The sequence below is a fragment of the Cynocephalus volans genome, chromosome 15, assembly GCF_027409185.1.
Source record: "Cynocephalus volans isolate mCynVol1 chromosome 15, mCynVol1.pri, whole genome shotgun sequence".
Lineage (NCBI taxonomy): Eukaryota > Metazoa > Chordata > Mammalia > Dermoptera > Cynocephalidae > Cynocephalus > Cynocephalus volans.
Window position 1 is genome coordinate 74,274,048 of NC_084474.1, and position 24,903 is coordinate 74,298,950.

The 24,903-nt window shown below is 36.8% G+C and overlaps 1 protein-coding gene across 2 annotated transcripts in view; it reads left to right on the forward strand.

Moving 5' to 3' along the window:
- Positions 1-24,903, forward strand: part of COL14A1 (collagen type XIV alpha 1 chain) — a 213,435-nt gene that overhangs the window by 136,742 nt on the left and 51,790 nt on the right. For both annotated transcript variants that reach the window (XM_063079077.1, XM_063079078.1), the window contains exons 34-36: positions 141-299; positions 8,071-8,148; positions 10,728-10,814. In XM_063079077.1, coding sequence (XP_062935147.1) covers positions 141-299; positions 8,071-8,148; positions 10,728-10,814 — 324 coding nt within the window. The remainder of the gene's footprint in view (positions 1-140; positions 300-8,070; positions 8,149-10,727; positions 10,815-24,903) is intronic.

The following is a 24,903-nucleotide window of genomic DNA, read 5'->3' on the forward strand; positions in this document are numbered from 1 at the left end:
TCTCCCCTAGCAAAATACATGGTAGCAGAATTTCTACTCTCTCTTTCATGTTTTCTAGTGATGAATCATACAATTATACAAATTTGGTTGATATTTCCTCCTGCTTCTTACTTCCTAAAATGTCTTTTCCTTTTACCCAGATACACATTGTTGTCAGCAAGACTTTGGCCAAAGTGGTTGTTGACTGCAAGCAAGTAGGCGAGAAAGCAATAAATGCATCGGCTAATGTCACATCAGACGGTGTAGAAGTACTGGGGAGAATGGTCAGATCGAGAGGGCCAAATGGAAATTCTGCACCAGTAAGTGGATAAACAAGTGAAGCTGTATTACTGTTACAGAAAAAAAACCTCCAGAAACCCAACAACTTTAAAAGTATATTTAGCTATTTCCCAAGGGAAATGTTTGGTAAAGGGGTGTTGGATGGATGGATGGGTAAATAATGGCCTCTTTATTTATTTTTATTGAAAAGTGTTGATTGTACATATTTGTAGGGTACAGAGTTGAATATCCATGCATGTATATTATTTGTAATGATCAAATCCAGGTAATTAGCATATTCTTCATTATAAAACTTAATCATTTCTTTGTGAAGAGGACGTTCAATCTCCTCTCTTCTAGCCATTTGATAACATGCAGTAAATTATTGTGAACTATAGATGCCTCACTCAACTGTATACCCATAGAAATTATTTTTTTTATCTAGCTGTTATGTATCGATAATGGCCTTTTTAACTAAACAAAAACATTTATATTCAAAGTTCTTGTCAGCAGACTTCTGCTATATTACGAGGAGAATGTTCCAGGAATTAGGCTAGTTTATTTTCTAAGTACATTTTAAAATTTGAATAGTAAAGTATTCATCGTATGGTGTGTGGCGTAAACGGTTTGTTAATAAGAATTTTGTTAATGAAAAGCAAAACTTTAAATACATCTCATTTACATAAACAAATACAAATCCATACAAAATTGGTGAATATTATACAAAGGAAATTTATGTAAGCCTCTAATTCGGGTTAAATTTGGGCATTTAAAAAAAAGGCTTTTGCTATCACTAATGTGAAGTTTACCTTTAATCATTACTAGTTATTTAAGTAACAAATCATTCTAAGATAATATATTTTTCATCATACAGTATGAAATGTAAGTCTGGTAGACTTCCAATTGGCTAATAAATCACATTCCCTCATTACCCACGAAAAAGAATACTGTAGACGGATTTCTGTTTTAACATCATACATTCACAGCTAATTAGCAGCCTTCTCTAATTTGAATCATTCTATAATTAGTAAGGTGTTTTGTTCTTGTAAACAATTCCAGCTATTCTCATCTACATTTCTCTTCTATAGAACTGAATAATAAGGACAATTACAAATCACTATTATTGTCATCCACTTTCACAGATCTGTAGAATTAGCAAGGTATGAGGAACTTTAGAAACATCTGGTGGTTCTCAGAGTCTTTTTAAGCTGAAGATGAGCTTGTATAAATGAAATCTTCTACTACACCAAATAAATACATAAGATTAAAACAGCCCCATGCTGATTGAATCGGGGAGGGAAATGAGGTAGCAGGTACCTCCACCTTCCAATGGTCTTTTCTAGGCTCATAGTTCTAATTCCATTGCTCTGGTATAGTGCATTCACTTTGTATACCAGGAAATATTCTCAGAGTGATAGAATAGTTTACTCTGGGACACTTTGCTATTTCATGACATTTCTTTTTGTGGTAACAATAGAAGTGAAACGCTTGTGGATATAGGGGGACATTGATGCTTTCAGACCTCGATAGGTAGATGTGTGCTAATGAGTTTAACACTCAGCTTTCAAGTATCTTTAAAAGTTCTTCTGTTTCTACTTTGCTTTGGAGAACTGTGAATTAGATGTTTGGAAAGAGAATATAAAAGGTATGAAAGGCTGTCTTGTTTTCATTTATGGTAAAGGACTTTTAAGAACGTTTACATGATATTGAGGAGTTGTCCCCTCTTAATGTGTGCTATTGCATGCTGGTTAAGAAACACACTCTCTTCTTCTCAATGAAAAATACTCCTATGATTGCACTCAGGAATTTGTAAGAATACAGAAATAGCAAATTAAGGATATCTTGTATGGATAAATGGATATATATATAGGTGGATACTTGCATAAATGAATGAATGAACTCTAAGTAAGAGAAACAATTCTAGATGTATGAAATTCTGGGCCCAATTACTTAGTATTAGTATTAGCATTATTTTCTTAATTTTAGAAATAAGGCATATAAAATCCCTGGCACTTAGTAGTCATTCAGTGAAGAGCAGCTATTATTATTGAAGGAAGTCAATAATACTTTGTCTATCCTTCGTCCTCCCTTTCCTAGACCTCTCCCATTTGCTTAACACTTGATTATTGATAGTCAAATATTATTTTCTTGCTCTTTCATATATTCACATTTTACATCTCTAGCCAGAGTACAAATTCCCTGTAACAGAAACCATGTCATGGTCTTTGTTTGAAAATACCCCCCTACATCACAGTATCTAATAAATTCCTGTGAACAGAGTGAGTTCTGAAGAAACACTTGATAGAAATTAAATAGAATGTTGACTGTTTGAATGGTATCGTGTCTTTTCTTAAAATTTTGTTTTGCATTTATTATATTCCGTGTGTGGCATTGACAACAGTCAAGTAATGTATATCATACCCTCTCCTAATTATAGTTTGTATTTTACAATTATAATTTTATAATTCAATTACAATAATTGTGTTTCAAATTACTACTGTGTGTAATAATTGTACTCCAAATATATGAGCAATTGAATATCAAAGAATTTGTTTCTGAAAGCAAAAGTGCTTGTAGATTTCAGGCCTACAGGTGATAAATCTTTCCTTTTGGCTCTGAAAGAAATGCAATTAAACAGAGCTCCCTCTGTGGTAAATCCCATCCAGTAGTAGACAAAGGGGAATTTATAGAAGTCAGTAATTAAAGAGTTCTTTGTAAGTCTAGTAGGAAAAAAGTTGTAGCCTTTGTCAGAATCTAGAAGTCTATGAAGGATTACTAAGTAGATTTTCATTCTACCCACTTATTGAAGAATTCAGTTATGTTGAAGTGAATGATATTAGATTAGATCTTAAGAATGTGACTGGAAATTCAGACTTGCTTTTTGGGGGGCATTACTTAATCATTTCAGTTCAAGATAAGAGAAGCCTCAGTCTTCAGTTTTCAATTTAGAAATCACAGATTGCTAACATAATCTTGATATACATCTATACTCCAATATCCAGCAAAGGGGAATGTGTAGTGTGCACATTTCAGATTATTCCAGGAGGGGCAATTATATAAGAGAGATTAGTAGTTTATAGGTCTCCATTCCCTGCCAAATTCAGCAATAATTCAACAAATGCCAGATAGTGGAAGACTCTAAAGTTTCAGTCTTTAAAGAAAATATATTCTTTTTAAACCATAGTTGAGTGGAAGATTAATGGATTTAGGGATACAGTAACTACTGTATAGAAATTACTCACATTCTTCATAAAAACAAGTGGTGTCCAGCAATGCAAGATTTTATAGGCAGCGACAGTCCCTAGTGGGACTAAACTAATAAGTAGGCTTAAATTGGTCATCAAAACACAGGTGGAAAGAAACTTAACCACCATGCTTCTGCTTTCCAATCTTTTTCTCCTAAGAAGATTCTTCTACCTTCTCTGATACCTAATGAGATGATTCTAGAAAAGTTTTGACCTTCTAGGGTAGCATCATATTTCTTAGTATCTTCCTTCCCCTTTTCAAATCTAATATTTAGGTAATCATCCAGTCGGCATTTATTTAGCCCTCTACTGTTCAAATAGAAGAGAAATATAAGTTATGCCATAGAGTTGCCTATAATTTTATTCACTGAGTTAAAACTTTTATGTAGAAATCAGCAGTAGACTAGTTGATAATCCTACAGAAACAAGTGTCGTTAAATTACAAAATATAATACTGCATTTTGATTTGAATTATCTTTTTAATCTTTAAAATAGTAATGGTAGCTAATATTTTTGTATGTCTACTAAGGGATAGGCAGTTCTGAGATTATTTCATTTAATCCTCTGATAACTCTAGAAAGAGATACATACATTGTCCCTACTCTATAGCTGCAGAAACTGAGGCTTCAAGAAGTAGGAAGGGGTCCTCTTTCAAAAAGTGAAGAAAGTGAGATAAGAGACTGTATCTGTCTTCCATAAGATCACCTGCCTTCCATTCTAGTGCTTTCTTCCACTGGGTCAGACTCTAATTTTTATAGAACTTAAGGCAGAGAAGGGTGTCTGGTCTGTACCAGTGACCACATACATGCCCTGTCTATACTTTGACAGGTTCAACGACTCACAATTATTTGAATTATGACCTTGAAAATAAATGGGATCAGAATTTACACCTCCCAAAAGGGTCTATCCTGTACCTAAGCATTCTAAATACCGCCAACAAGTACAACGGCTGTTATAGTGCCTTCATGGTTTTCCATAAATTAATAAATTGAGAGCAAGTTAAAATTATTCAGTTTAATAACAGACATGTGGTAAAGCTCAATAAAACTTAGTTTTGTGATGGAGTCAATAGAAGTTGGATCCCAAATTCAAAACAGAAGATGGCTTAGGTCCTCAGTTCTCTTTTTATAGTGTTCTTGTGCAATGTAAAGCTCTCTATTTGTATGAAGTCGTGTACAGCTTGATATCAAATTATAAGCTGAGTTATATCATGCCAGAAAAAAATCAGAGAATAAAATCTGATATGAGTGGAAAGTCAATACAGGGGTACATTTTAATTCCCATTCACAGATCAAAATGACTCAACTGCTGAGAAATATTTTAATCTTATTTTCATGCTAACATTTGACCCCAAATGACTTGCCTTTCGTGCTACACCCTGCTACACCCTGGCAGAAATGTTCAATAATAAAAAATGAGCATTTGTAATTGGCTTAGTATTCCCTTCAAAGAGATTACAAAAAGTGAAAGTAGGAAGTTAATGCTTTTCTCTTTTTCTTCCCCCGGCACAGTTACTCATATATCTCTTATAATGTTGAGTTGTTGCAAAGGAAGAAAGTTACAAAAGTAAATCGGGACTGCCTCTTGCATTAGTTGCCTGAAGTTATTTTGAGCCACATTGTCTTGCATTTTCAGGCACTCAAATATGAGATTTTTTGACATACCATATCTGTACTGTCTCCTATGTAATTTTTACAAATGTGTACATCATTGCTTTTGGAATAAAAGCCAGATTTCTTTTAATCAATCCCCAAAATGTGTCATGGAAAAGAAGTTCCTAAATAAAGCCTGAAGAATCTAAACTATTATGAATGCAAAACAATTATGAATAAATTTGTTGTACCCAAAGGAAAAGCTGCTGACTTCATCTAACTTGCAAAAGAAAAGACAGCCCACGTAACATTCCTGAAATTATAGTATTGATTTCATTCAGCACTTAGTAGGCATTCAACCCCTTGAATAAATAAATTGAGCTCATAAGAATCCCAATAACCTCATAGGACGTAAGTCTAGCCTAAGGTTTGTATGTAGACATTGTACTGTTATACATGATTAGGTAGTGAATGTTTATTTGAAAAACTTCAAGAAAGCCTGGTGTGTACTGGAGCTAGTGAAAGGCCTTTGCTTAAGTAAATCTTTCCATTCATGAAAATGTTTTTACACTGAGAGCTTTATTCAGAAATGGAAAACCTCTTAATGGATGAATGATTTGCAGACTTAGCCAAATCTATCTAATGCTGTCATAAACAGACCCATTTAATAAATGTTCTCAGATAAAATGGCATTGTAAGGTTAGGCTGGGCTATCTTCATTTTAAATGTTACACCAAAGATTAATTTGTGGGAAAACAAACCACAAGAAAATGAGGTTCAAATCCCACCCAGAACTAAGCTTTCAACATGTGGTTAAATTTATTTAAGCTTTCTACTCCCAGGTCCTATTCTAAATTATGGACATTACTTTTATCATACCTCATAGTGGTGATCTGAGGATTAAGTGATATGTGCAGAGTGCTTAGGATAGTGCCTAGCACATAGTAGGTTTTCAACAAATGTTGGTTGCTATGGTTATTTTTAAAGATTTTTTTCTCAATTAAAACATTAAACAGGTAATCTAATTATTGTTAAAACAATCTAATACATTTCTGCCTTCAATACTGTCACTTTCTTTGATTACTTTTTTGGCCTCTGTATTATATATACCACTGCACCTGAAAAAATTCAATTATGAAAGAACTTTGCATAGAATATTAAAGTAATATTTATTATTTATAAAAACTATGTTTCAGGCACTGTTCTAAATATTTTCTCTGTACTAATTCATTAAATCCTCACAATCATATAAATAGCTACCATTCTTATACTAATTTTACAGATGAAGAAACTAAGATCCCATTACATTAAACAATTTGTTCAAAATAATTCAGCCTGTCAGTAGAGGAGTCACGGAGTACACCCAGGCAGTCTAGCTCCATAGTCTGCTACTCCCCATGCACCTCAAAATATTTGTTACTGTTGTTGTTATTTTAAAAATCAGCTGTAGTGTACTTTTAAAATGGTTTAATTTTAAAAACATAATTTTTTCATTGGCCATAATTTTGTTGTGTGGTTGCCCTGCACAGTCTCAGGTGTCACCTCCTTTGGAGGAAAGAGAGAACCTTAAACCATCTAGAAAAAAAAGTAATAAGCCATGCACATATTTCCACAAACAGCACAATAGATGCAGGTAGAATCAGGAAAATAAAATGCTTTGACTCATGGATCTGCTTTCAAAACTCAAGGGTCACTTTATTGATTGGTTGGAATAAACATTTGCAATAAGGCATGGTTATTGTCGAATATAATGACAGAAAATCTTATTTCATTCTCTGTATTGTCAGATAGCCTCTTTAGCGATACTGAATGCATTTTTAGGAACCTGTTTCAATAGTACTATATGTACTTGGGCATTCCCATTTTCATCTAGAGGGCTCTTGGCAAAGGATGAGTAGTGCTCTCTGGGAGAAAATAAGGCACCAAGACTTTACAGCCCTTGCTGAAAACTTGCTGAAGGAAGGTTGCAGATTTAAAATGAAAAGAATTTCATTCTTCTTTCAGCTCTGTAATTGATGATGCTTTATATATTTGAAAATAACATAGGAAGGAATATATTAGAAATGGTTGGGCCATTAAGCTAGTGTTAGCCCTGAATGATATTATACTGATGTTTCTGTATATTTCAACATGTACATTGAGTTATCACCAACATACATGAGTGGAGCAAGATGTCTAAATATTTACAGGGTGATTGATGGCTTAAATAAAAATACACTTAGCTCACATTCTCAGAATACCAAATGAGAATCTGTCATGACACTTTCCACATTGTATACAATATTTATGTGCCTGGCTTGCTCTCCCTGTAAGTTCTTCCAACAGGACTGTGATTTTTTGTTTGTTTGTTTTTGTATCCTAGAAGTCTACGTAGTAAACTGGCTTACTTTATGCACCAAAGAAAAATTTGTTGAGTGTATGAATGAAGGAATGAAGTAAGAAATAATTCAACAAAAAATGCTTATTATATGTATATAATATGCATAGTATATGCATAATGTATACATATTATGATAGGTGACACAGAGATGAGTTAGTGTTTCTCTGTCCCTTGAAGAGTCTAAGGAGGAGATAATATAAAGAATAGTATTTGGCTGGTAGGAGATATGCTATAAAAGAGACATGTGGAGTGCTGTGTGATCACAGAGACTTGAGAGTGACTGTGGTGGGCTTTACAAGGATGGCCTTAACAGAGGTGCTAAGGTTACTTTTTGGTAGAGATGGGAGGGTGAAGTTGTGATAAATAAGGGCGTTTGGTTGGAGGATGGAGTAATTATAGACAAAATCTTAGATCACTGTGTGTTTGAGGAATGAAATTAATTTGACATTGTTGGATTTACTTTTTGATTTAGTTACTGTAATGTTATAAATGTATTGATGTTCTATTATGTAATATATAACATGAAATCATTATAATTATAAACACAACTTATGTATATATCTTCTTGAATAACAATTTTCTTTCTAAATTGCAGTTCCAGTTACAGATGTTTGATATTGTTTGTTCCACATCATGGGCCAGTAAAGACAAATGCTGTGAACTTCCAGGCCTGGTAAGCATCCTTCTTTCATTTCTAATGAAATCTTGTAAAATTATATTTAATTTTCTCTGAAAATGAGATGCTAGTTCTCAACATTCATATGATACATAATTCATTGTGAGGATCATTAAAATTAGGACGAGGTTAAGAAGGTGTGTCTGAATTCAACAAGACCACCACATACCGTCACAGGTGATGTGAACTGCACATCTCAGAGGGTGCCATTTACACATAGTAAATGCCATTACATATAGTCCACATGTCCCCAAATTTCATGGTTCACAAAGCCATTAGTGTCTCCATTTTTTTTTCATAGTAAATGCCATTACATATAGTCCACATGTCCCCAAATTTCATGGTTCACAAAGCCATTAGTGTCTCCATTTTTTTTTTGTGCACCCTAGGCCAAAAGAAATACCAGTTTCATTTATGAAATAATTAGGTCCAAACATCTTACTACGTATTTATGTCCTAACAACTCAGTAGTCTTATGAAGCAATAAAACACACAGATTGAAAGAAATTAGATTTGTATTTTATTCTTAAGCAACCACAATTACTTCCTAATGTGATTTGTGAGCTTATTGGGCACCGCCATAGTTCTCCTGTCATGGAATCCCACTGGGCATCACCACCTCCACTTCTGTTTCCACGTTGCTTTTCTCCATGGTACTTGTTTTTCATCACAGCAACTGCCGAAAAACAAGATTTACAAATATAGGACATCATCAAAAAAGTGTTTCAAAATCGAATGTTGAAACTGTCAACTACCTTGGACTGGTTGTTTACACACTGTCCAATGCATGACAAATACTGCTGTGTTTCTCTTGAACTTTTAAAACATTCACAGTGTCCCTGTAAGTTCAATATAATGCCCCAGAACATTTTGGCACACAATTTTGAAACTGCAGTCATAATCTATATAACCTATGTGATGCTACTAGAAAACTAAACATTTTATCATTATTAATTCCAATTAACTCACGGGGGTATACCTGTATATATAAAACATATATATACAAACTACATATATATAAAAACAGAAAAACAGATTCATCTCTTAGGATCCTTAGAGCAAGTAAACGAACATAGGTGACCCTGTCATGGGTGGACAGAGTTATGTCTTAATAGTTGAACCTGGAGAATGAGCATGAAGAAGCCTTCATGAAGCCTAAGAGATTTGACTCTATCAGACTTTACACCAGATAACAATGTCTATGGCAGGCAGTAAATTCATAGCAACCTGTGTTTGAGGAGGAAGTAACTTAGTCTTTCTTCATCAAATTAAGTTTCAGTAAACTCTGTTGAGGAATTAAATCAGTAACACCTTTATGTTATGCTTAAGTGCAGGTAGATTGAAAAGTGGAAGGGGAAACACTCAGAACCCTATGTTGTGTCAAGCAAAAATGTGATGACCACTTCTCCTAGGAAGGACCTGAGCCCTCTCATTGCTTTTCCTTTCACTTCTGTAGCTGAAGATGGTAAATTCCATAGTGAGAAGACATGGGTAGAGACACAGTCAACAGGAATGGCAAAAGCAGCTCCAAGTCTCTGCTCCCTGGTGGCCTGCTGTCGGCTTTATTTGGGAGATCTTTCAGAATACATAAGTTTGTATTTCACTCTAGCTGGCCAAAAGTCAGGCTAAATGTGCTAGCAGGGGGTTTGATCTGAAAGCTTTGATAGTTCTTCAACATTTAGAGAAAAGTATATACGGGCCATTTGCTCAACCATTTTGGGGTTTCTATTGTGAATATTTCAGAGACTCAGATTATTATTTTCAGTTTGGTAATTTAACTATCATCATGCTCTATTCAACTCTAACCTTACTTTTCCTCCGAAGTCTCAATTAATGAAGCTTACTTTCTCTCTACCCAAGAGTACTGATAGACTGCACGAAATTCTGTAGTTTCTTATCCCAGTACTGAGTTAGTTTTGGCTACTACTCTAAATGGGATATTTAAAAATTGTTCAGTAGCTGTTAGCAGGTGCTCTGTCTTCTTCTACATTCCAGTAACTCATTCAGATTTATTCAACCTGCCATTACTGAAGAAAAATGTCTTCCTAACTTAAAGCCTTAGATTGACACTGTGATGATTTGCTTGCTTGCAACGGTGTGAGCAGTTATTGAAATTGTCACAGGGAATTGATGACATGTTTAAATACCGTTTTTATTTTGTTTGTTTGTTTTAGTATAGATGCAGTTGTTTTGATTGAGCATTCCAACAAGTTTTCTTTTATCCTTGAAACATGGAAAATATTGTAGCATAAAGAAAGTTTTCAGAACCTTTAGTTCATAGACTAGTATTACTCCGACAGAATAGTAACTAGGATTTTTTCGCACCCACTTCTGGCTTTCTTTTCTCACCTGCACTCCCAACTTGGTTTTAGCAACATCCTTCAATAATAGTGATTATCCATGACTCACTGGGCACCCACCCATTTTTCTTTACAGAAAATATTTTTAATAAGGAATTTCTAGACTAATGTGCACTTGAAAATTTAAAAATGGCTTCAAAGTGTTTTCTGTGAGTCAATAAAGGCATTTGTATAGACTGTCTTGTTAACAGTTGTGCTATTTTTTTTTCTTTTTAGAGAGATGATGAGTCCTGCCCAGACCTTCCACATTCTTGCTCCTGTCCTGAAGCCAATGAAATGGCTCTGGGACCAGCAGGCCCACCAGTAAGTCTGGCCTTGTTTGGCCTTAAATGTTCTTTAATAATATTAATAGCTGTGACTCGTGTATCTGATATATGCTGACTACTGTACTAAATGGCTGTTACTCACTTCATCCTGTGAGTAAACTGAGGTTCAGAGACATTAAGTTACTTGGCTAAAGAACACAGTGTGGAGAAGCATGGCTTCAAATCCAGGTCTCTGCGACTCCGAGAGATGATGCTGTTTCATCACAAAGTCATGCTCTCTCTCATGCTGCTCTATATTCAAAATCCTCCCTTTAATCTACTGTGGTTCCTTTCAGTCTGAATGTTTCAAACGTGGTCCCTCTACTTGGGCCTAGAGATTTGCATACCCTCCCTTTGCCCATTCTGTATCAAAATTTATATGGGAAGGGAGGATTTTGAATTCACCAGGAAAAGCACCTCATCTGAGTATGAAGTTCTTCACTACAGAAAACTTGCTACAGAGCTTCCTACAGAAGAAAAGAAAGGGAGGAAGGAGGGAGGGACAGAAGGAAGAAAAGAAAGAGGAAGGAAGGAGGGGGGCAGGAGAGAGAGAAAACAGTTTTGTGAATCACAAAATGTAAATAATTATACTATTTGAGTTTTTTAATTTACCGTGATAATTTTTTTTTGTAACATGTTTAAGCACTCATTTCTAACCTGCTTGACTGGAGTTATCAGTGTTTCTTTAAGATAATGATGCAGCTGTTCTGTGGTCAGAACCAAAAAAAAAAAAAAAAAAACCAGAAAAAAAGGCGGGAGAATATGCACAGGCAAATGAAGACACCCAGACCTTGCAGGAGGAGTATTCTCATGCCCGACCCGCCCATGCACAGTGACTTGCCAGAGGCAGCCTGGCACAGTCAGCATGCGAGCAGTAGGTAACCCACACAGGCAGCTGGCTTGAAGCATGAAAGTTCATTCCAGGTTGGCCCCGCCAACCTAATTTTTCTTCATTTGTGTACTGTATTTCCTGAATTGAACAAAAAGGAAAAGATCCTGCTGAATGTATCTAAAACACATCCCAGAAATTCCTCCTTTATCTCTGACACATAGAACATTCATTTAAGCTATGGATATACAACCCAAACACTTTTTGTTTTTTAAACAAAAGAATATCCCAAAGAAGCAGATTTGGAGTAATGGTAGGAGCATTAAATCTAATTCCTAAGACTAGGCAAGTCACTGAACCACCGCGAACTTACATTTCCTCATGTATAAAACAGTAGCCACCTCTTTAACTGGTATTATGAGGAATACATAAGATAATGTGTATGTAAGTACTCTGTGCATTATGAAACTTTAATCAAATATAAAGTGTTTTGTTTGGTTTAATCTGGGAATAGAATACAAAGATTTATTTGTAACTGTGTGCCAAATTTTCTTTCAGGCTCCAGAACAATAAATGCTGATCAGAATCATTTGGGATACTCATTAAAAATGTAGAATCTCCAACATAGTAGTGTGGGAATCAACAGTTATTAGATACGCTCAGTCATGAAAAGTACTAGATGTTTTTTCTTTCAGAATATCCTAAGTTCACTGATTCATGGCCAAAACTGGTTCACCACATGTATGTGTATGTCATTGATGATGTCAGAGAAAGTCCGCATGTATTTTTAGGATTAAGCCTTCAAACCTATGGGGAGAGAATATTTACTGACTGGATTCTGAGGATGCTTACGTGGGCCTATTTAAGTAGGTTTTGGGGGTAGAGCTGGATTGACCTATGTGATTCACAGATTGTTTTATTTCCCTAATTTCCTTTGCCAAAATATAAGTTACATATATTTTGTGTAATATTTGAAATAAATTCATGTTTAATTATAAAACATTTCAAACATAGAAAAGATTTTAAAAAACCAGAATAACTTAAGGCAGAGAAACTATTGTGTATGATACTGTGATGGTGAATACATGTCATTATACATTTGTTAAAAGGAAATTAGAAAAATTAAATTTAACAGTTTATGTGAGCAAAGAACAATTCATGAATCAGGCAGCACTCAGAAGCAGAAGAGGTTCCGTGAGCTCTACCCAGCAGTGTGAGCAGAGAGCTTCCATGGGTCAAACAGGAAAGCAAAGTTAAGAAATCACCTAATTGGCTACAACTAGGCATCGTCCTTATTTGGGCAGGTCTGATTAGTTGGCTGCCTGTGATTGGCTGTAACTCAGCTGTTTGTGATTGACTGAAACCTAGCTATTTGTTAGAAAAAATGTACTCCTAAATTAGGTTTCAGTCTGTTTACTTAAGTTAGGTTACAGTGTATTACACAGGAACTCAAAATAGGGAAATAGTCTCAGGCCTACTTCTTATTTAATTAAACACATTTGTCCAAACTCAAAGAATGTACTACACCAAGAGTAAACCCCAATGTAAATCATGAATGTAGGTTCAATCCTTTGGATGTTCCTTTAATGAGAGACTATTGATAGCATAGTCTTAGTTTTTGTTCATCTAAAATGTTTTTATTTCTGACATATCTGAAATGTTGTCAACAGATAGTTTTGAGATAATTACAGAGTTTGCTAATTGTACTTACATTCATTTTCACTGCTTCTTTATAGTAATACAATCCCCTGAGTTTTAGCTAAGCACATTACCATCCAGCTAGGGAACTGATTTCTTAGAATCCTGTGCAAGTAGGTGTGACCTTATGACTAAGTTCTGGTCAATAGAATATGAGGGAAAGGATGTTTGCCTACACCTTGAGTACTGTTCTTAAATGAAAACCAAGTGCTGTTAACCATTTTCTCCTTTTCCAACTGGCTAGAATGAGAATATGCTAGCTTTGATAAGCAACATCCTAAGGTATTAATAGAGTGATAAGATGGAAGCAATGTAGGTCTTCATACTACTTTACATGGTAAAGATGCTCTATTACCGTGGACCATCTACCAGCTAATATTTTAATATGAGAGAACAGTAAACCTCCTATCTTGCTTAAGAAATTCCAATTTAACATTGATGTCAATTAAAGCAATCTGATGACTTTGTAAACTAATAAACTGGAGGTACAATTCAAGGTCAATTTTCTTTCAACGCTATAATTTCAATTACACTGTTTTATGGCTTTCGTTGTTTCTATTGGAAAGTCAGCTGTCAAAACTGAAATTCTTCTGTGGGAAACATGTCTTTTCTCCCTGCTTGTTTTCATGATCCTTTTGTCTTTGGTGTTCTGAATTTTCACTATATAATGTCTTGGTCTGGATTTTTATGGTTCTTGTCATTTTGCCTTTTTGGAATTTTCTGTACTTCATGAATATGAACATCAATGTTTCTCATTAAATCTGAAATATTCTGTCATTATCTCTTTGAAATTTGCCTCTATTAATCATCTCTGTTTTTCTGAAACTCCAACTAGGGTTACCTTTCGATTTCTTTTTTTTTTTTTTTTTTTTTTTTTTTTAATTTTATTTTGTCGATATACATTGTAGCTGATTATTGCTCCCCATCACCAAAACCTCCCTCCCTTCTCCCTCCCCCCCTCCCCCCCAACAATGTCCTTTCTGTTTGCTTGTTGTATCAACTTCAAATAATTGTGGTTGTTATATCTTCTTCCCTCCCCCGGTTTGTGTGTGTCTGTGTGTATGTGTGTGTGTGAATTTATATATTAATTTTTAGCTCCCTCCAATAAGTGAGAACATGTGGTATTTCTCTTTCTGTGCCTGACTTGTTTCACTTAATATAATTCTCTCAAGGTCCATCCATGTTGTTGCAAATGGCAGTATTTCATTCGTTTTTATAGCTGAGTAGTATTCCATTGTGTAGATGTACCACATTTTCCGTATCCACTCATCTGATGATGGGCATTTGGGCTGGTTCCAACTCTTGGCTATTGTAAAGAGTGCTGCGATGAACATTGGGGAACAGGTATACCTTCGACTTGATGATTTCCATTCCTCTGGGTATATTCCCAACAGTGGGATGGCTGGGTCGTATGGTAGATCTATTTGCAATTGTTTAAGGAACCTCCATACCATTTTCCATAGAGGCTGCACCATTTTGCAGTCCCACCAACAATGTATGAGAGTTCCTTTTTCTCCACAGCCTCGCCAGCATTTATCATTAATAGTCTTTTGGATTTTAGCCATCCTAACTGGGGTTAGATGGTATCTCAATGTGGTTTTGATTTGCATTTCCCGGATGCTGAGTGATGTTGAGCATTTTTTCATATGTCTGTTGGCCATTTGGATATCTTCCTTAGAGAAATGCCTACTTAGCTCTTTTGCCCATTTTTTAATTGGGTTGCTTGTTTTCTTCTTGTAAAGTTGTTTGAGTTCCTTATATATTCTGGATATTAATCCTTTGTCAGATGTATATTTTGCAAATATTTTCTCCCACTCTGTTGGTTGTCTTTTAACTCTTTTAATTGTTTCTTTTGCTGTGCAGAAGCTTTTTAGTTTGATATAATCCCATTTGTTTATTTTTCCTTTGGTTGCCCGTGCTTTTGGGGTCGTATTCATGAAGTCTGTGCCCAGTCCTATTTCCTGAAGTGTTTCTCCTATGTTTTCTTTAAGAAGTTTTATTGTCTCAGGGTGTATATTTAAATCCTTAATCCATTTTGAGTTGATTTTAGTATACGGTGAGAGGTATGGATCTAGTTTCATTCTCCTGCATATGGATATCCAGTTATCCCAGCACCACTTGCTGAAGAGGCAGTCCCTTCCCCAGTGAATAGGCTTGGTGCCTTTGTCAAAGATCAGATGGAAGTAAGTGTGTGGGTTGATTTCTGGATTCTCTATTCTATTCCATTGGTCAGTGTGTCTGTTTTTATGCCAGTACCATACTGTTTTGGTTATTATAGCTTTGTAGTATAGCTTAAAGTCAGGTAGTGTTATGCCTCCAGCTTTATTTTTTTTGCTGAGCATTGCTTTGGCTATTCGTGGTCTTTTATTGTTCCATATAAATGTCTGAATAGTTTTTTCCATTTCTGAGAAAAATGTCTTTGGAATTTTGATGGGGATTGCATTGAATTTGTATATCACTTTGGGTAGTATGGACATTTTCACTATGTTGATTCTTCCAATCCAAGAGCATGGAATATCTTTCCATCTTCTTGTATCCTCTCTAATTTCTCTCAGCAGTGGTTTGTAGTTCTCATTATAGAGATTTTTCACCTCCTTGGTTAACTCAATTCCTAAGTATTTTATTTTTTTGGTGGCTATTGTAAATGGGCAAGCTTTCTTGATTTCTCCTTCTGCATGTTCACTATTGGAGAAAAGAAATGCTACTGATTTTTGTGTGTTGATTTTGTATCCTGCTACTGTGCTGAAATCATTTATCAATTCCAACAGTTTTTTTGTAGAGGTTTTAGGCTGTTCAATATATAGGATCATGTCATCTGCAAACAGGGACAGTTTGACTTCATCTTTTCCAATCTGGATGCCCTTTATTTCCTTCTCTTCTCTGATTGCTCTGGCTAGTACTTCCAACACTATGTTGAATAGGAGTGGTGAGAGTGGGCATCCTTGTCTAGTGCCTGTTCTTAAAGGAAAAGCTTTCAGCTTTTCCCCATTCAGGATGATATTGGCAGTGGGTTTGTCATATATGGCTTTAATTATGTTGAGATACTTTCCCTCTATACCTAACTTATAGAGGGTCTTTGTCATGAATGAGTGCTGAACTTTATCAAATGCTTTTTCAGCATCTATAGAGATGATCATATGGTCCTTGTGTTTGAGTTTATTAATATGGTGTATCACATTTATTGATTTGCGTATGTTGAACCAACCTTGCATCCCTGGGATGAATCCCACTTGATCGTGATGAATAATTTTTCGTATGTGTTGCTGTATTCTGTTTGCTAGTATTTTAGTGAGCATTTTTGCATCTATATTCATCAAGGATATCGGCCTGTAGTTTTCTTTTTTGGTTATATCTTTACCTGGTTTTGGTATCAGGATGATGTTTGCTTCATAGAATGAGTTTGGGAGATTTGCGTCCGTTTCAATCTTTTGGAATAGTTTGTAAAGAATCGGTGTCAATTCCTCTCTGAATGTTTGGTAAAATTCTGCTGTGAATCCATCTGGTCCTGGGCTTTTCTTTGTTGGGAGCCTTCTGATAACAGCTTCAATCTCCTTTACTGTTATTGGTCTGTTCAAATTTTCTACGTCTTCACGGTTCAGTTTTGGGAGCTTGTGTGTGTCCAGAAATTTATCCATTTCCTCCAGATTTTCAAATTTGTTGGCGTATAGTTGTTTATAGTAGTCTCGAATGATTCCTTGTATTTCAGATGAATCAGTTGTAATATCGCCTTTTTCATTTCTAATTTTTGTTATTTGAGTCTTCTCTCTTCTTTTTTTTTGTTAGCCATGCTAATGGTTTGTCAATTTTATTTATCTTTTCAAAAAACCAACTTTTTGATTCGTTGATCTTTTGAATTGTTTTTTGGTTTTCAATTTCATTCAGTTCTGCTCTGATCTTAATGATTTCTTTCCGTCTGCTAACTTTAGGATTGGATTGTTCTTGTTTTTCTAGTTCTTTAAAGGTGAAGTGTTAGGTTGTTCACTTGCCATCTTTCCATTCTTCTGAAGTGAGCATTTAATGCAATAAATTTTCCCCTCAATACTGCTTTTGCAGTATCCCACAGGTTTTGGTATGATGTATCATTGTTTTCATTAGTTTCAATAAACTTTTTGATTTCCTGCTTGATTTCTTCTTGAACCCATATGTCATTAAGTAGAATGCTGTTTAATTTCCATGTGTTTGTATAGTTTCCAGAGTTTTGTTTGTTATTAATTTCTAGTTTTAATCCATTGTGGTCTGAGAAGATACATGGGATAATTCCAATTTTTTTGAATTTATTGAGACTTGATTTGTGACCTAATATGTGATCTATCCTGGAAAATGATCCATGTGCTGATGAGAAGAATGAATATTCTGAGGTTGTTGGGTGGAATGTTCTGTAGATATCTGCCAATTCCAATTGGTCTAGAGTCTTGTTTAGATCTTGTATTTCTCTACTGATTCTTTGCCTAGATGATCTGTCTAATATTGACAGTGGAGTGTTCAGGTCCCCTGCTATTATGGTATTAGTGTCTATTTCCTTCTTTAGGTCTAATAGAGTTTGTTTTATAAATCTGGCTGCTCCAACATTGGGTGCATACATATTTATGATTGTTATGTCTTCTTGATGGATCAGTCCTTTTATCATTAAGTAGTGTCCCTCATTGTCTCTTTTTATGGTTTTTAGTTTAAAGTCTATTTTGTCAGATATAAGAATAGCCACTCCAGCTCGTTTTTCTTTTCTGTTTGCATGGTAAATCTTTTTCCATCCTTTCACTCTTAGTCTGTGTGAATCTTTATGGGTGAGGTGGGTCTCTTGTAGGCAGCATATAGTTGGGTCCTGCTTTTTGATCCAGTCAGCCAGTCTGTGTCTTTTAACTGGGGAATTTAAGCCTTTAACATTAAGAGTTGTTATTGAAAGGTGTTGATTTATTCCTAGCATTTTATTGGTTGTTTGGTTGTCTTAGGTGTCTTTTGTTCCTTGCTTTCTGATTTACTGTTTGGTTTCTTTGTTTGTTGGTTCCTTAGGTTGTAGATAGTGTTTTTGTTAGCTTGTTTTCTCTTCATGAATGCCATTTTTATTGTACTAGCGGGTTTAGATTTGTCTTAGGTTTTTATGGCAGTGGTAGTTATTTTTCAGGAACCAAACCCAGTACTCCCTTGAGGATTTCTTGTAAGGGTGGTCTTGTGGTAGTGAACTCCCGCAGTTTTTGTTTGTCTGAGAAATATACTATTTGCCCCTCATTTCGGAAGGATAGCCTTGCAGGGTAGAGTATTCTTGGCTGGCAATCTTTGTCTTTTAGTATTTTGAAAATATCATCCCATTCCTTTCTAGCTTTTAGGGTCTGTGATGAAAAGTCTGATGTTAACCTGATTGGGGCTCCCTTATAGGTGATTTGACGCTTCTCTCTTGCAGCTTTTAAGATTCTCTCTTTGTCTCTGAGTTTTGCCAATTTGACTATGACATGTCTTGGAGAAGGCCTTTTTGGGTTGAATACGTTTGGAGATCATTGAGCTTCCTGGATCTGAAGATCTGTGATTTTTCCTATACCTGGGAAGTTTTCTGCCACTATTTTGTTGAATATGTTTTCAATGGAATCTCCATTTTCCTCCCCTTCTGGAATACCCATGACTCGGATATTTGAGCGCTTGAGGTTGTCTGATATCTCTCTCAGATTTTCTTCCATGTCCTTGATTCTTTTTTCTTTCTTTTTGTCTGCTTGTGTTATTTCAAACAGCCCATCTTCAAGTTCAGAGGTTCTCTCTTCAACTTCGACAAGCCTGCTGGTTAAACTCTCCGTTGTGTTTTTTATTTCGCTGAATAACTTCTTCAGTTCAGCAAGTTCTGCTACATTTTTTTTCAGGACATTGATTTCCTTGTATATTTCCTCTTTCAGATCCTGTATACTTTTCCTCATTTCATCATGATGTCTAGCTGAGTTTTCTTGTATCTCAATCAGTTTCCTTAGAATTATCACTCGAAATTCCTTGTCAGTTATTTCAAGGGCTTCTTGTTCTATAGGATCTAGAGTATGAGATTTATTAACTTTTGGTGGTGTACTTTCTTGATTTTTTGTATTTCTGGTGTCTTTTTTTTGGTGTTTATTCATTGTGGCAGGGGGTTTCACAGTCCACCGGTTTAAGACTAATGACTAACTAGGATGTTGCTGTGGTTGCCAATTTGGTATGGCTCCCGCCGTGACTGCTCAGTTGGCCTCTAGTGCCTTGTGTGTGTGGTTGCCTCGGGTCTTGGGCTTCTCCGGGGAGCCACCTTTCTGGTCAGCTTGTACTCTGCTGGGCTGGTGGATCACGTACCACAGGGTGTGTGATCTCTGTTGAGCTTTCACTTTCTGTACAGGACTTCTCCCCGTTCCGTGTGCTCTGGCCCAGGCTGTTAGATCGTGCAGTGGCGACCCCACCGGGTGTGTGGTTTCTGTCGAGTCTCCGCCTCCCTGGCCGCACGTCTCCCCGCTCTGTGCACACTGTGCTGGGCTGGGGCGTGTCTTCTGCACCCCTCGTCTATCAGCTGGGCCTTCAAGACCCTGCTCAGCACCGCCTCGCCCAGGAAGTCTACCAGGTTTCTGCTAGGCACAGATTACCGGTCTCTCTGGGTGCCTTTGTAGCACTGTGTAGATCTTTCTCGGGTCTTGTTCACCTTTGTATCCCCCCGGTATAAACCGAGTCTAGTGCCCGCCTGCAGCCTGCTCTCCGGCAGGTTCAAGCGGACCTGGGAACTCTCCTACCACACTATTCCCAACCAGAAATTCGTTAGGCTTTTTTCCAAACTGGTGGTCGCAGAGATGGTATCTGCCTCCCAGTAACAGGAAGTTTACCGGGGCTGGAGTCCAGGGTGTGGTGGAGTGACAGTCGGCCCGCCCGTACTTCCTAGCCCTCCCAACACTGGTCGGGATGCCCCACACCCCCAGCCCCACCAGAGAACCTCGGAGGGAGTGGGGGAGGGAGTGGGAGAGGAGGCCGGCCCGCAGGGTCCGGAAAGCCCCGCGCCAGGCCAAGCAAATGGGCTCAGTGATGGCCGAGCAGGGCGGAGCTGCCCGCACCTGGGAAAATGGAGGCAGCACCGGGGCAGTGAGTGGCCTGGTGGTGCAGGCGGAAGCCGCGTGGGCATCCACCCCCCGAACAGAGCTGTGCCAGGGATCACTCACAGTGCTGTGCCAGGTCGGGCGCTCGCTCTGTCTCTGGTTTGTTGCCTTCCGTGTTCTCGGCGCTGCCGCCTCGGGCTGTTCAGTCGCGGCGCCGCTCGGGCGCTCCCAGGAATCTTCTTTAATGCCGGCCTGAAACCTCGAATCCTGAATAGGGCAGCTGGCCGCCTTCAGCGCGGCCCCAGCCTCCGGGAACCTGGCTGCATCCACAGCAGCCCTGGCGCCGTGTTCCCTGTTTCAAGACTCGCTTTTGCAGCTAAGAATCAGTTCTTTTCCTGCTCCACACTTCAAAGCTGTTGCCTGTAAATGAGGCAGCCTCTCCTGCCGGGGGCAAAGTGGCGTTGAGCCCCCACGACCGGCCAGCAGCAGCAGTCCTCCCTTAAGAGATGGCCAGAGGAAGGTCCACAAGTTTCCCGGCTGCCTGAGGCCCAGTGGCCACCTTTTCCACCTCAGCTACTCCGCGCCAGCCGCCGCAGCCGCCGCCATCTTGCCCCAACCTCCTACCTTTCGATTTCTAATTTTACTCTTCATACCTTCCATTTTACTCTTCATATATTTTGCATATCTAGAAGTTATATTTGGTTTCTTTTCAAATCTTCCTGATTATTTGTTCATCATTTCTTTGTACTTCTTTCAAAACATTTTTTCTCTAAATAATAAATTACAGCTTATATTCTTTATTTTATATTTTGAAAATTTGCAGTACATGTGGTTTTGATTCTGCCATACTTTTTCCTGCTAATTTTACTCATCATAACTTGTTTCCACCTGTATTTTGTGATTTTGTGTGTGTGTGTGTGTGTGTGTATGTGTGAGTATATTTAAGTTTGTATTATTTGAAACTTTATCTCTGGGAATATTCTGAGCTTTTGTTTGGACTATATTTCTCTTGTGAATGTCTGTGTTTGCTCTGCTAAGCTTTTGTGTGTAAAACCAACTGAAAACCACTTTGAAGGTTTGACTTTGGAGTTTTGTTTTAATCCTCACAAGCAGTGTGAAGTTTGGTCTCCAGATTGTATGGGAATCAGCTTCTAGGGAATATTAATATTTCCTTGGGGAGACCTTTTCTCCTACTGACATAACTAAAAGAGAAAGAATATCTTAGATATACACCTGATAGTGGGCCATTATTTTTTCCTAGCTCGTTCAGAGTGTATCGTTCAAGTTTCTCAGTTTTAAAGAGAACCCTCCCCCACCACCCCAGCCCCATCATAGCCCAAATTCACATTTCAATGTCTTGTGTGGGCTCTAAAACATAATTTTTACCACAGGCCTCAATCATCTTCTCCATCTTCCCCAAGGGCAGTCAGTCATACTGTACATGTCTACTATAGTTGTTTAGTTCTTTATTCTTCATACTTAAGGATTCCGTTCTTAATTACAATAATGTTTATTTTGTTTTAGTCAGCATTAATAAGCACTTGTAGCTGGAGGGATTTCAAGATTTTTTTAAAATCAGCAATACTTTGGAACCGGTCATACAACATTTATTTATGACCTAAGGGTTAAACTTTCTAATGAGAAAAAAGCAGCAGGGAATTGAAAAGGAAGGGCTGAGCTCTGACTTGGAGGAAAAGAAAAAAAAGAAAATTAAAGAGAAGCATTTGAAATTTTCAAATATTTCAAAATTTCTAATATTCAAATTTTATATTTAAGTGTAATAAACTATTTAAGAAATAGTGTCCCAAACAATATGTAACAAATCCTGTCTGGTAATTGAACATAGTTTTGATTATTTTCTCATTCAAGAATTTACACAGCAGAATGATGTCAATAAAACTATAAAAGATCTGTAGAAAAGCAGGTGGAAGAACCATATCACATTTGCCTAGACTACCTTTTTTATTAAAAGGATGGATGTTTTTATCCACAAATATTTGGTGAACCTTTGCCATATGTTCAGTGAAAAGGATTAGAGATAAAGTGGAAAGTAAATTAGAACTGTAATGGTGCCTGGCTTTTAGATATGGTATCGCTGGCATGAATATCTGTGTGACAGTCGCATTCAAATAAAATCTTCAGTTAAAAACCAACCATTTAAGATGCACAAACAAAACTAAAGAGTTGTGACAGGCTGTGTGTGTTCACTGGGATTCATTAGGCTGCAAGGAACAGACACTTTGACCAACACAGTAGTGTAAACCATAAGGACAATAGGACATTCGTCGTTTGCTCAGCAGAAGGTTTAGAGGTAGGTGGTCAGAAGGCAGGTGAGGTTGCTCAGACTCTTCATCAAGGGCCTGAACTTGTTCCAGTTTCCCATATTGCTTTCCTTAGGCTCGTTGCTGCTTGATCAAATTGGCCAAAACTGGTTAACACGACCATTTCTGGTTGCAAAGAAAAGCTGGGAAAGCAAGTATCTGTGCAGTAGCAGTCGTAAAAGAAAGAAGGAGGTCAGAAAAGGCTCTTAGGGAGCCAGCCAACAGTGTCTGACACACTGGGGAAAAATAATTGCCACATATATAACATATGTGCATGTATATGCCTGTGTGTACACATACATATGTATATCATATAACAGTTAAAGGTATAGTATTCACATATATGGAGAATTTTACACATCAAAGAAAAAAAGACACGTAACCAATAGAAAACTGGGCAAAGTGTGTAAGTAGTCATAGTGAGGATAAAATGCAAATAGAATAAAGTTATGAAAAGATGTGCAATCTTAGTAGTTTTCAGGGAAATGAAAATTAAAACAATAGTAAGGTTTTTTGGTTTTTGTTTTACTGATCAGGTTGGTAAAAATGTAGTTTGATAATATCCAGTTAACAGAGACCCTTTTAAACTTTTAGTAGATATATATGTAACCTTGCAGAGCTATTTTGGAGTGCAATTTGATAGTGTATCTGCATATTCATCAAATTTCACTTACAGTTCTACGTCTTGCTATCTTCTTCTGAGAAATACTAACATTTTTACTTGAGGGATGTATAAGGATATTAATTGAAGTATTGTTTAAACAGCAACAACACCACCAAAAAGGGGGGAAAAACACCTAAATTTTTGATAATAGAAGAATGGTTAAACAAACTATTATATATCCAAGGTTCAGACAACTATTCAACAGTTAAGAAGAATGAGTTAGATCAATATGTAACATAACAGAAAAAAATCTCTAACATATATTAAGTTGAAAGCTATGTAAAAATTGTGACATATTTAAACTGTATGCATCAAATACCATCATATTATTACTATAGGCAATATTTTATACAGATACGTATACACATAATGAAATGAAATTTTGTAGTTGTATTTTAAATGTCTAGACTGTGAGTAGCCAACTGATACTGAGGAGGGAGTCAATTTAGGTGGTTAAAAAAAGCTGGGAGAAACCTTAAAGATCACCTGACTTAGTATTTTCCCAAAGGACATAGTATTCTTCTGATGGTATACAAAATTACTTTCAGTAATCCTGACATAGCATGAAATAAAGTGAAATCACACAGGAAGAAAGTTACTTCATTTTCAATGATCTTTTAATCTTTCTGCTCAGGTGAAAGAGAAATTCTGTCTGGTGCCCACATGGCAATCCTAACACTTGTACATCTCCCCCCCCCCTTTTTTTTTTCGTTTACAGATGTGTTTTTATTTATTTTTATTATTATTATTTTTAAATATTTTGTTTTGTTTTTATTGGTTATGACTATTCATGGGGTACAAAGCAATTGTTACCACTTGTTCCTAAGATGTGATGGCCAGATCCATACTGGCAGCATGTCCATTACCACAAATTGTGATTAAACCCCATGTCCCCTACCCAATTATCCCCTTGGTTATCCCCAGCCTCTCTCCCATCCCCCTTTCCCTACTTCACTTTGTATTCCTAGGTATGTTCTCTCCCTCTGCAAGTCCAACGCACTACTGTGGTCTTTCTTTCCTTTCTTCTTTATCTTTTAGCTCCCACTTGTGAGAGAGTACGTATGGTATTTATCCCTCTGTGCTTTGCTTATTTCACTCAACATATGTATCTCCAAGCTCATCCATGTTGTTGCAAATGGGAGAATTTCATTCCTTTTTCATGGCAGAGTAGCATTCCATGGTGTATATATACCACAGTTTCTTTATCCAATCATCCCTCGATGAACATTTAGGTTGGTTCCATATCTTGGCTATTGCGAACAGAGCTGCAATGAACATGGGAGTGCAGGTATCCCTTCGACATAGTGATTTCCATTTCTTTGGGGACATACCCAGAAGTGGGATTGCTGGATTGTGTCGAGGATCTGTCTGTAGTTGTTTGAGAAACCTCCATACTATTTTCCATAGTGGCTGTACTAATTTACAGTCCCACCAACAGTGTAGGAGCATTCCCCTCTCTCCACATCCTCGCCAGCACTTGTTATTCTCATTCTTTTTGATTATTTCTAGTCTAATTGGGGTGAGATGATATCTCAGTGTTTAATTTGCATTTCTCT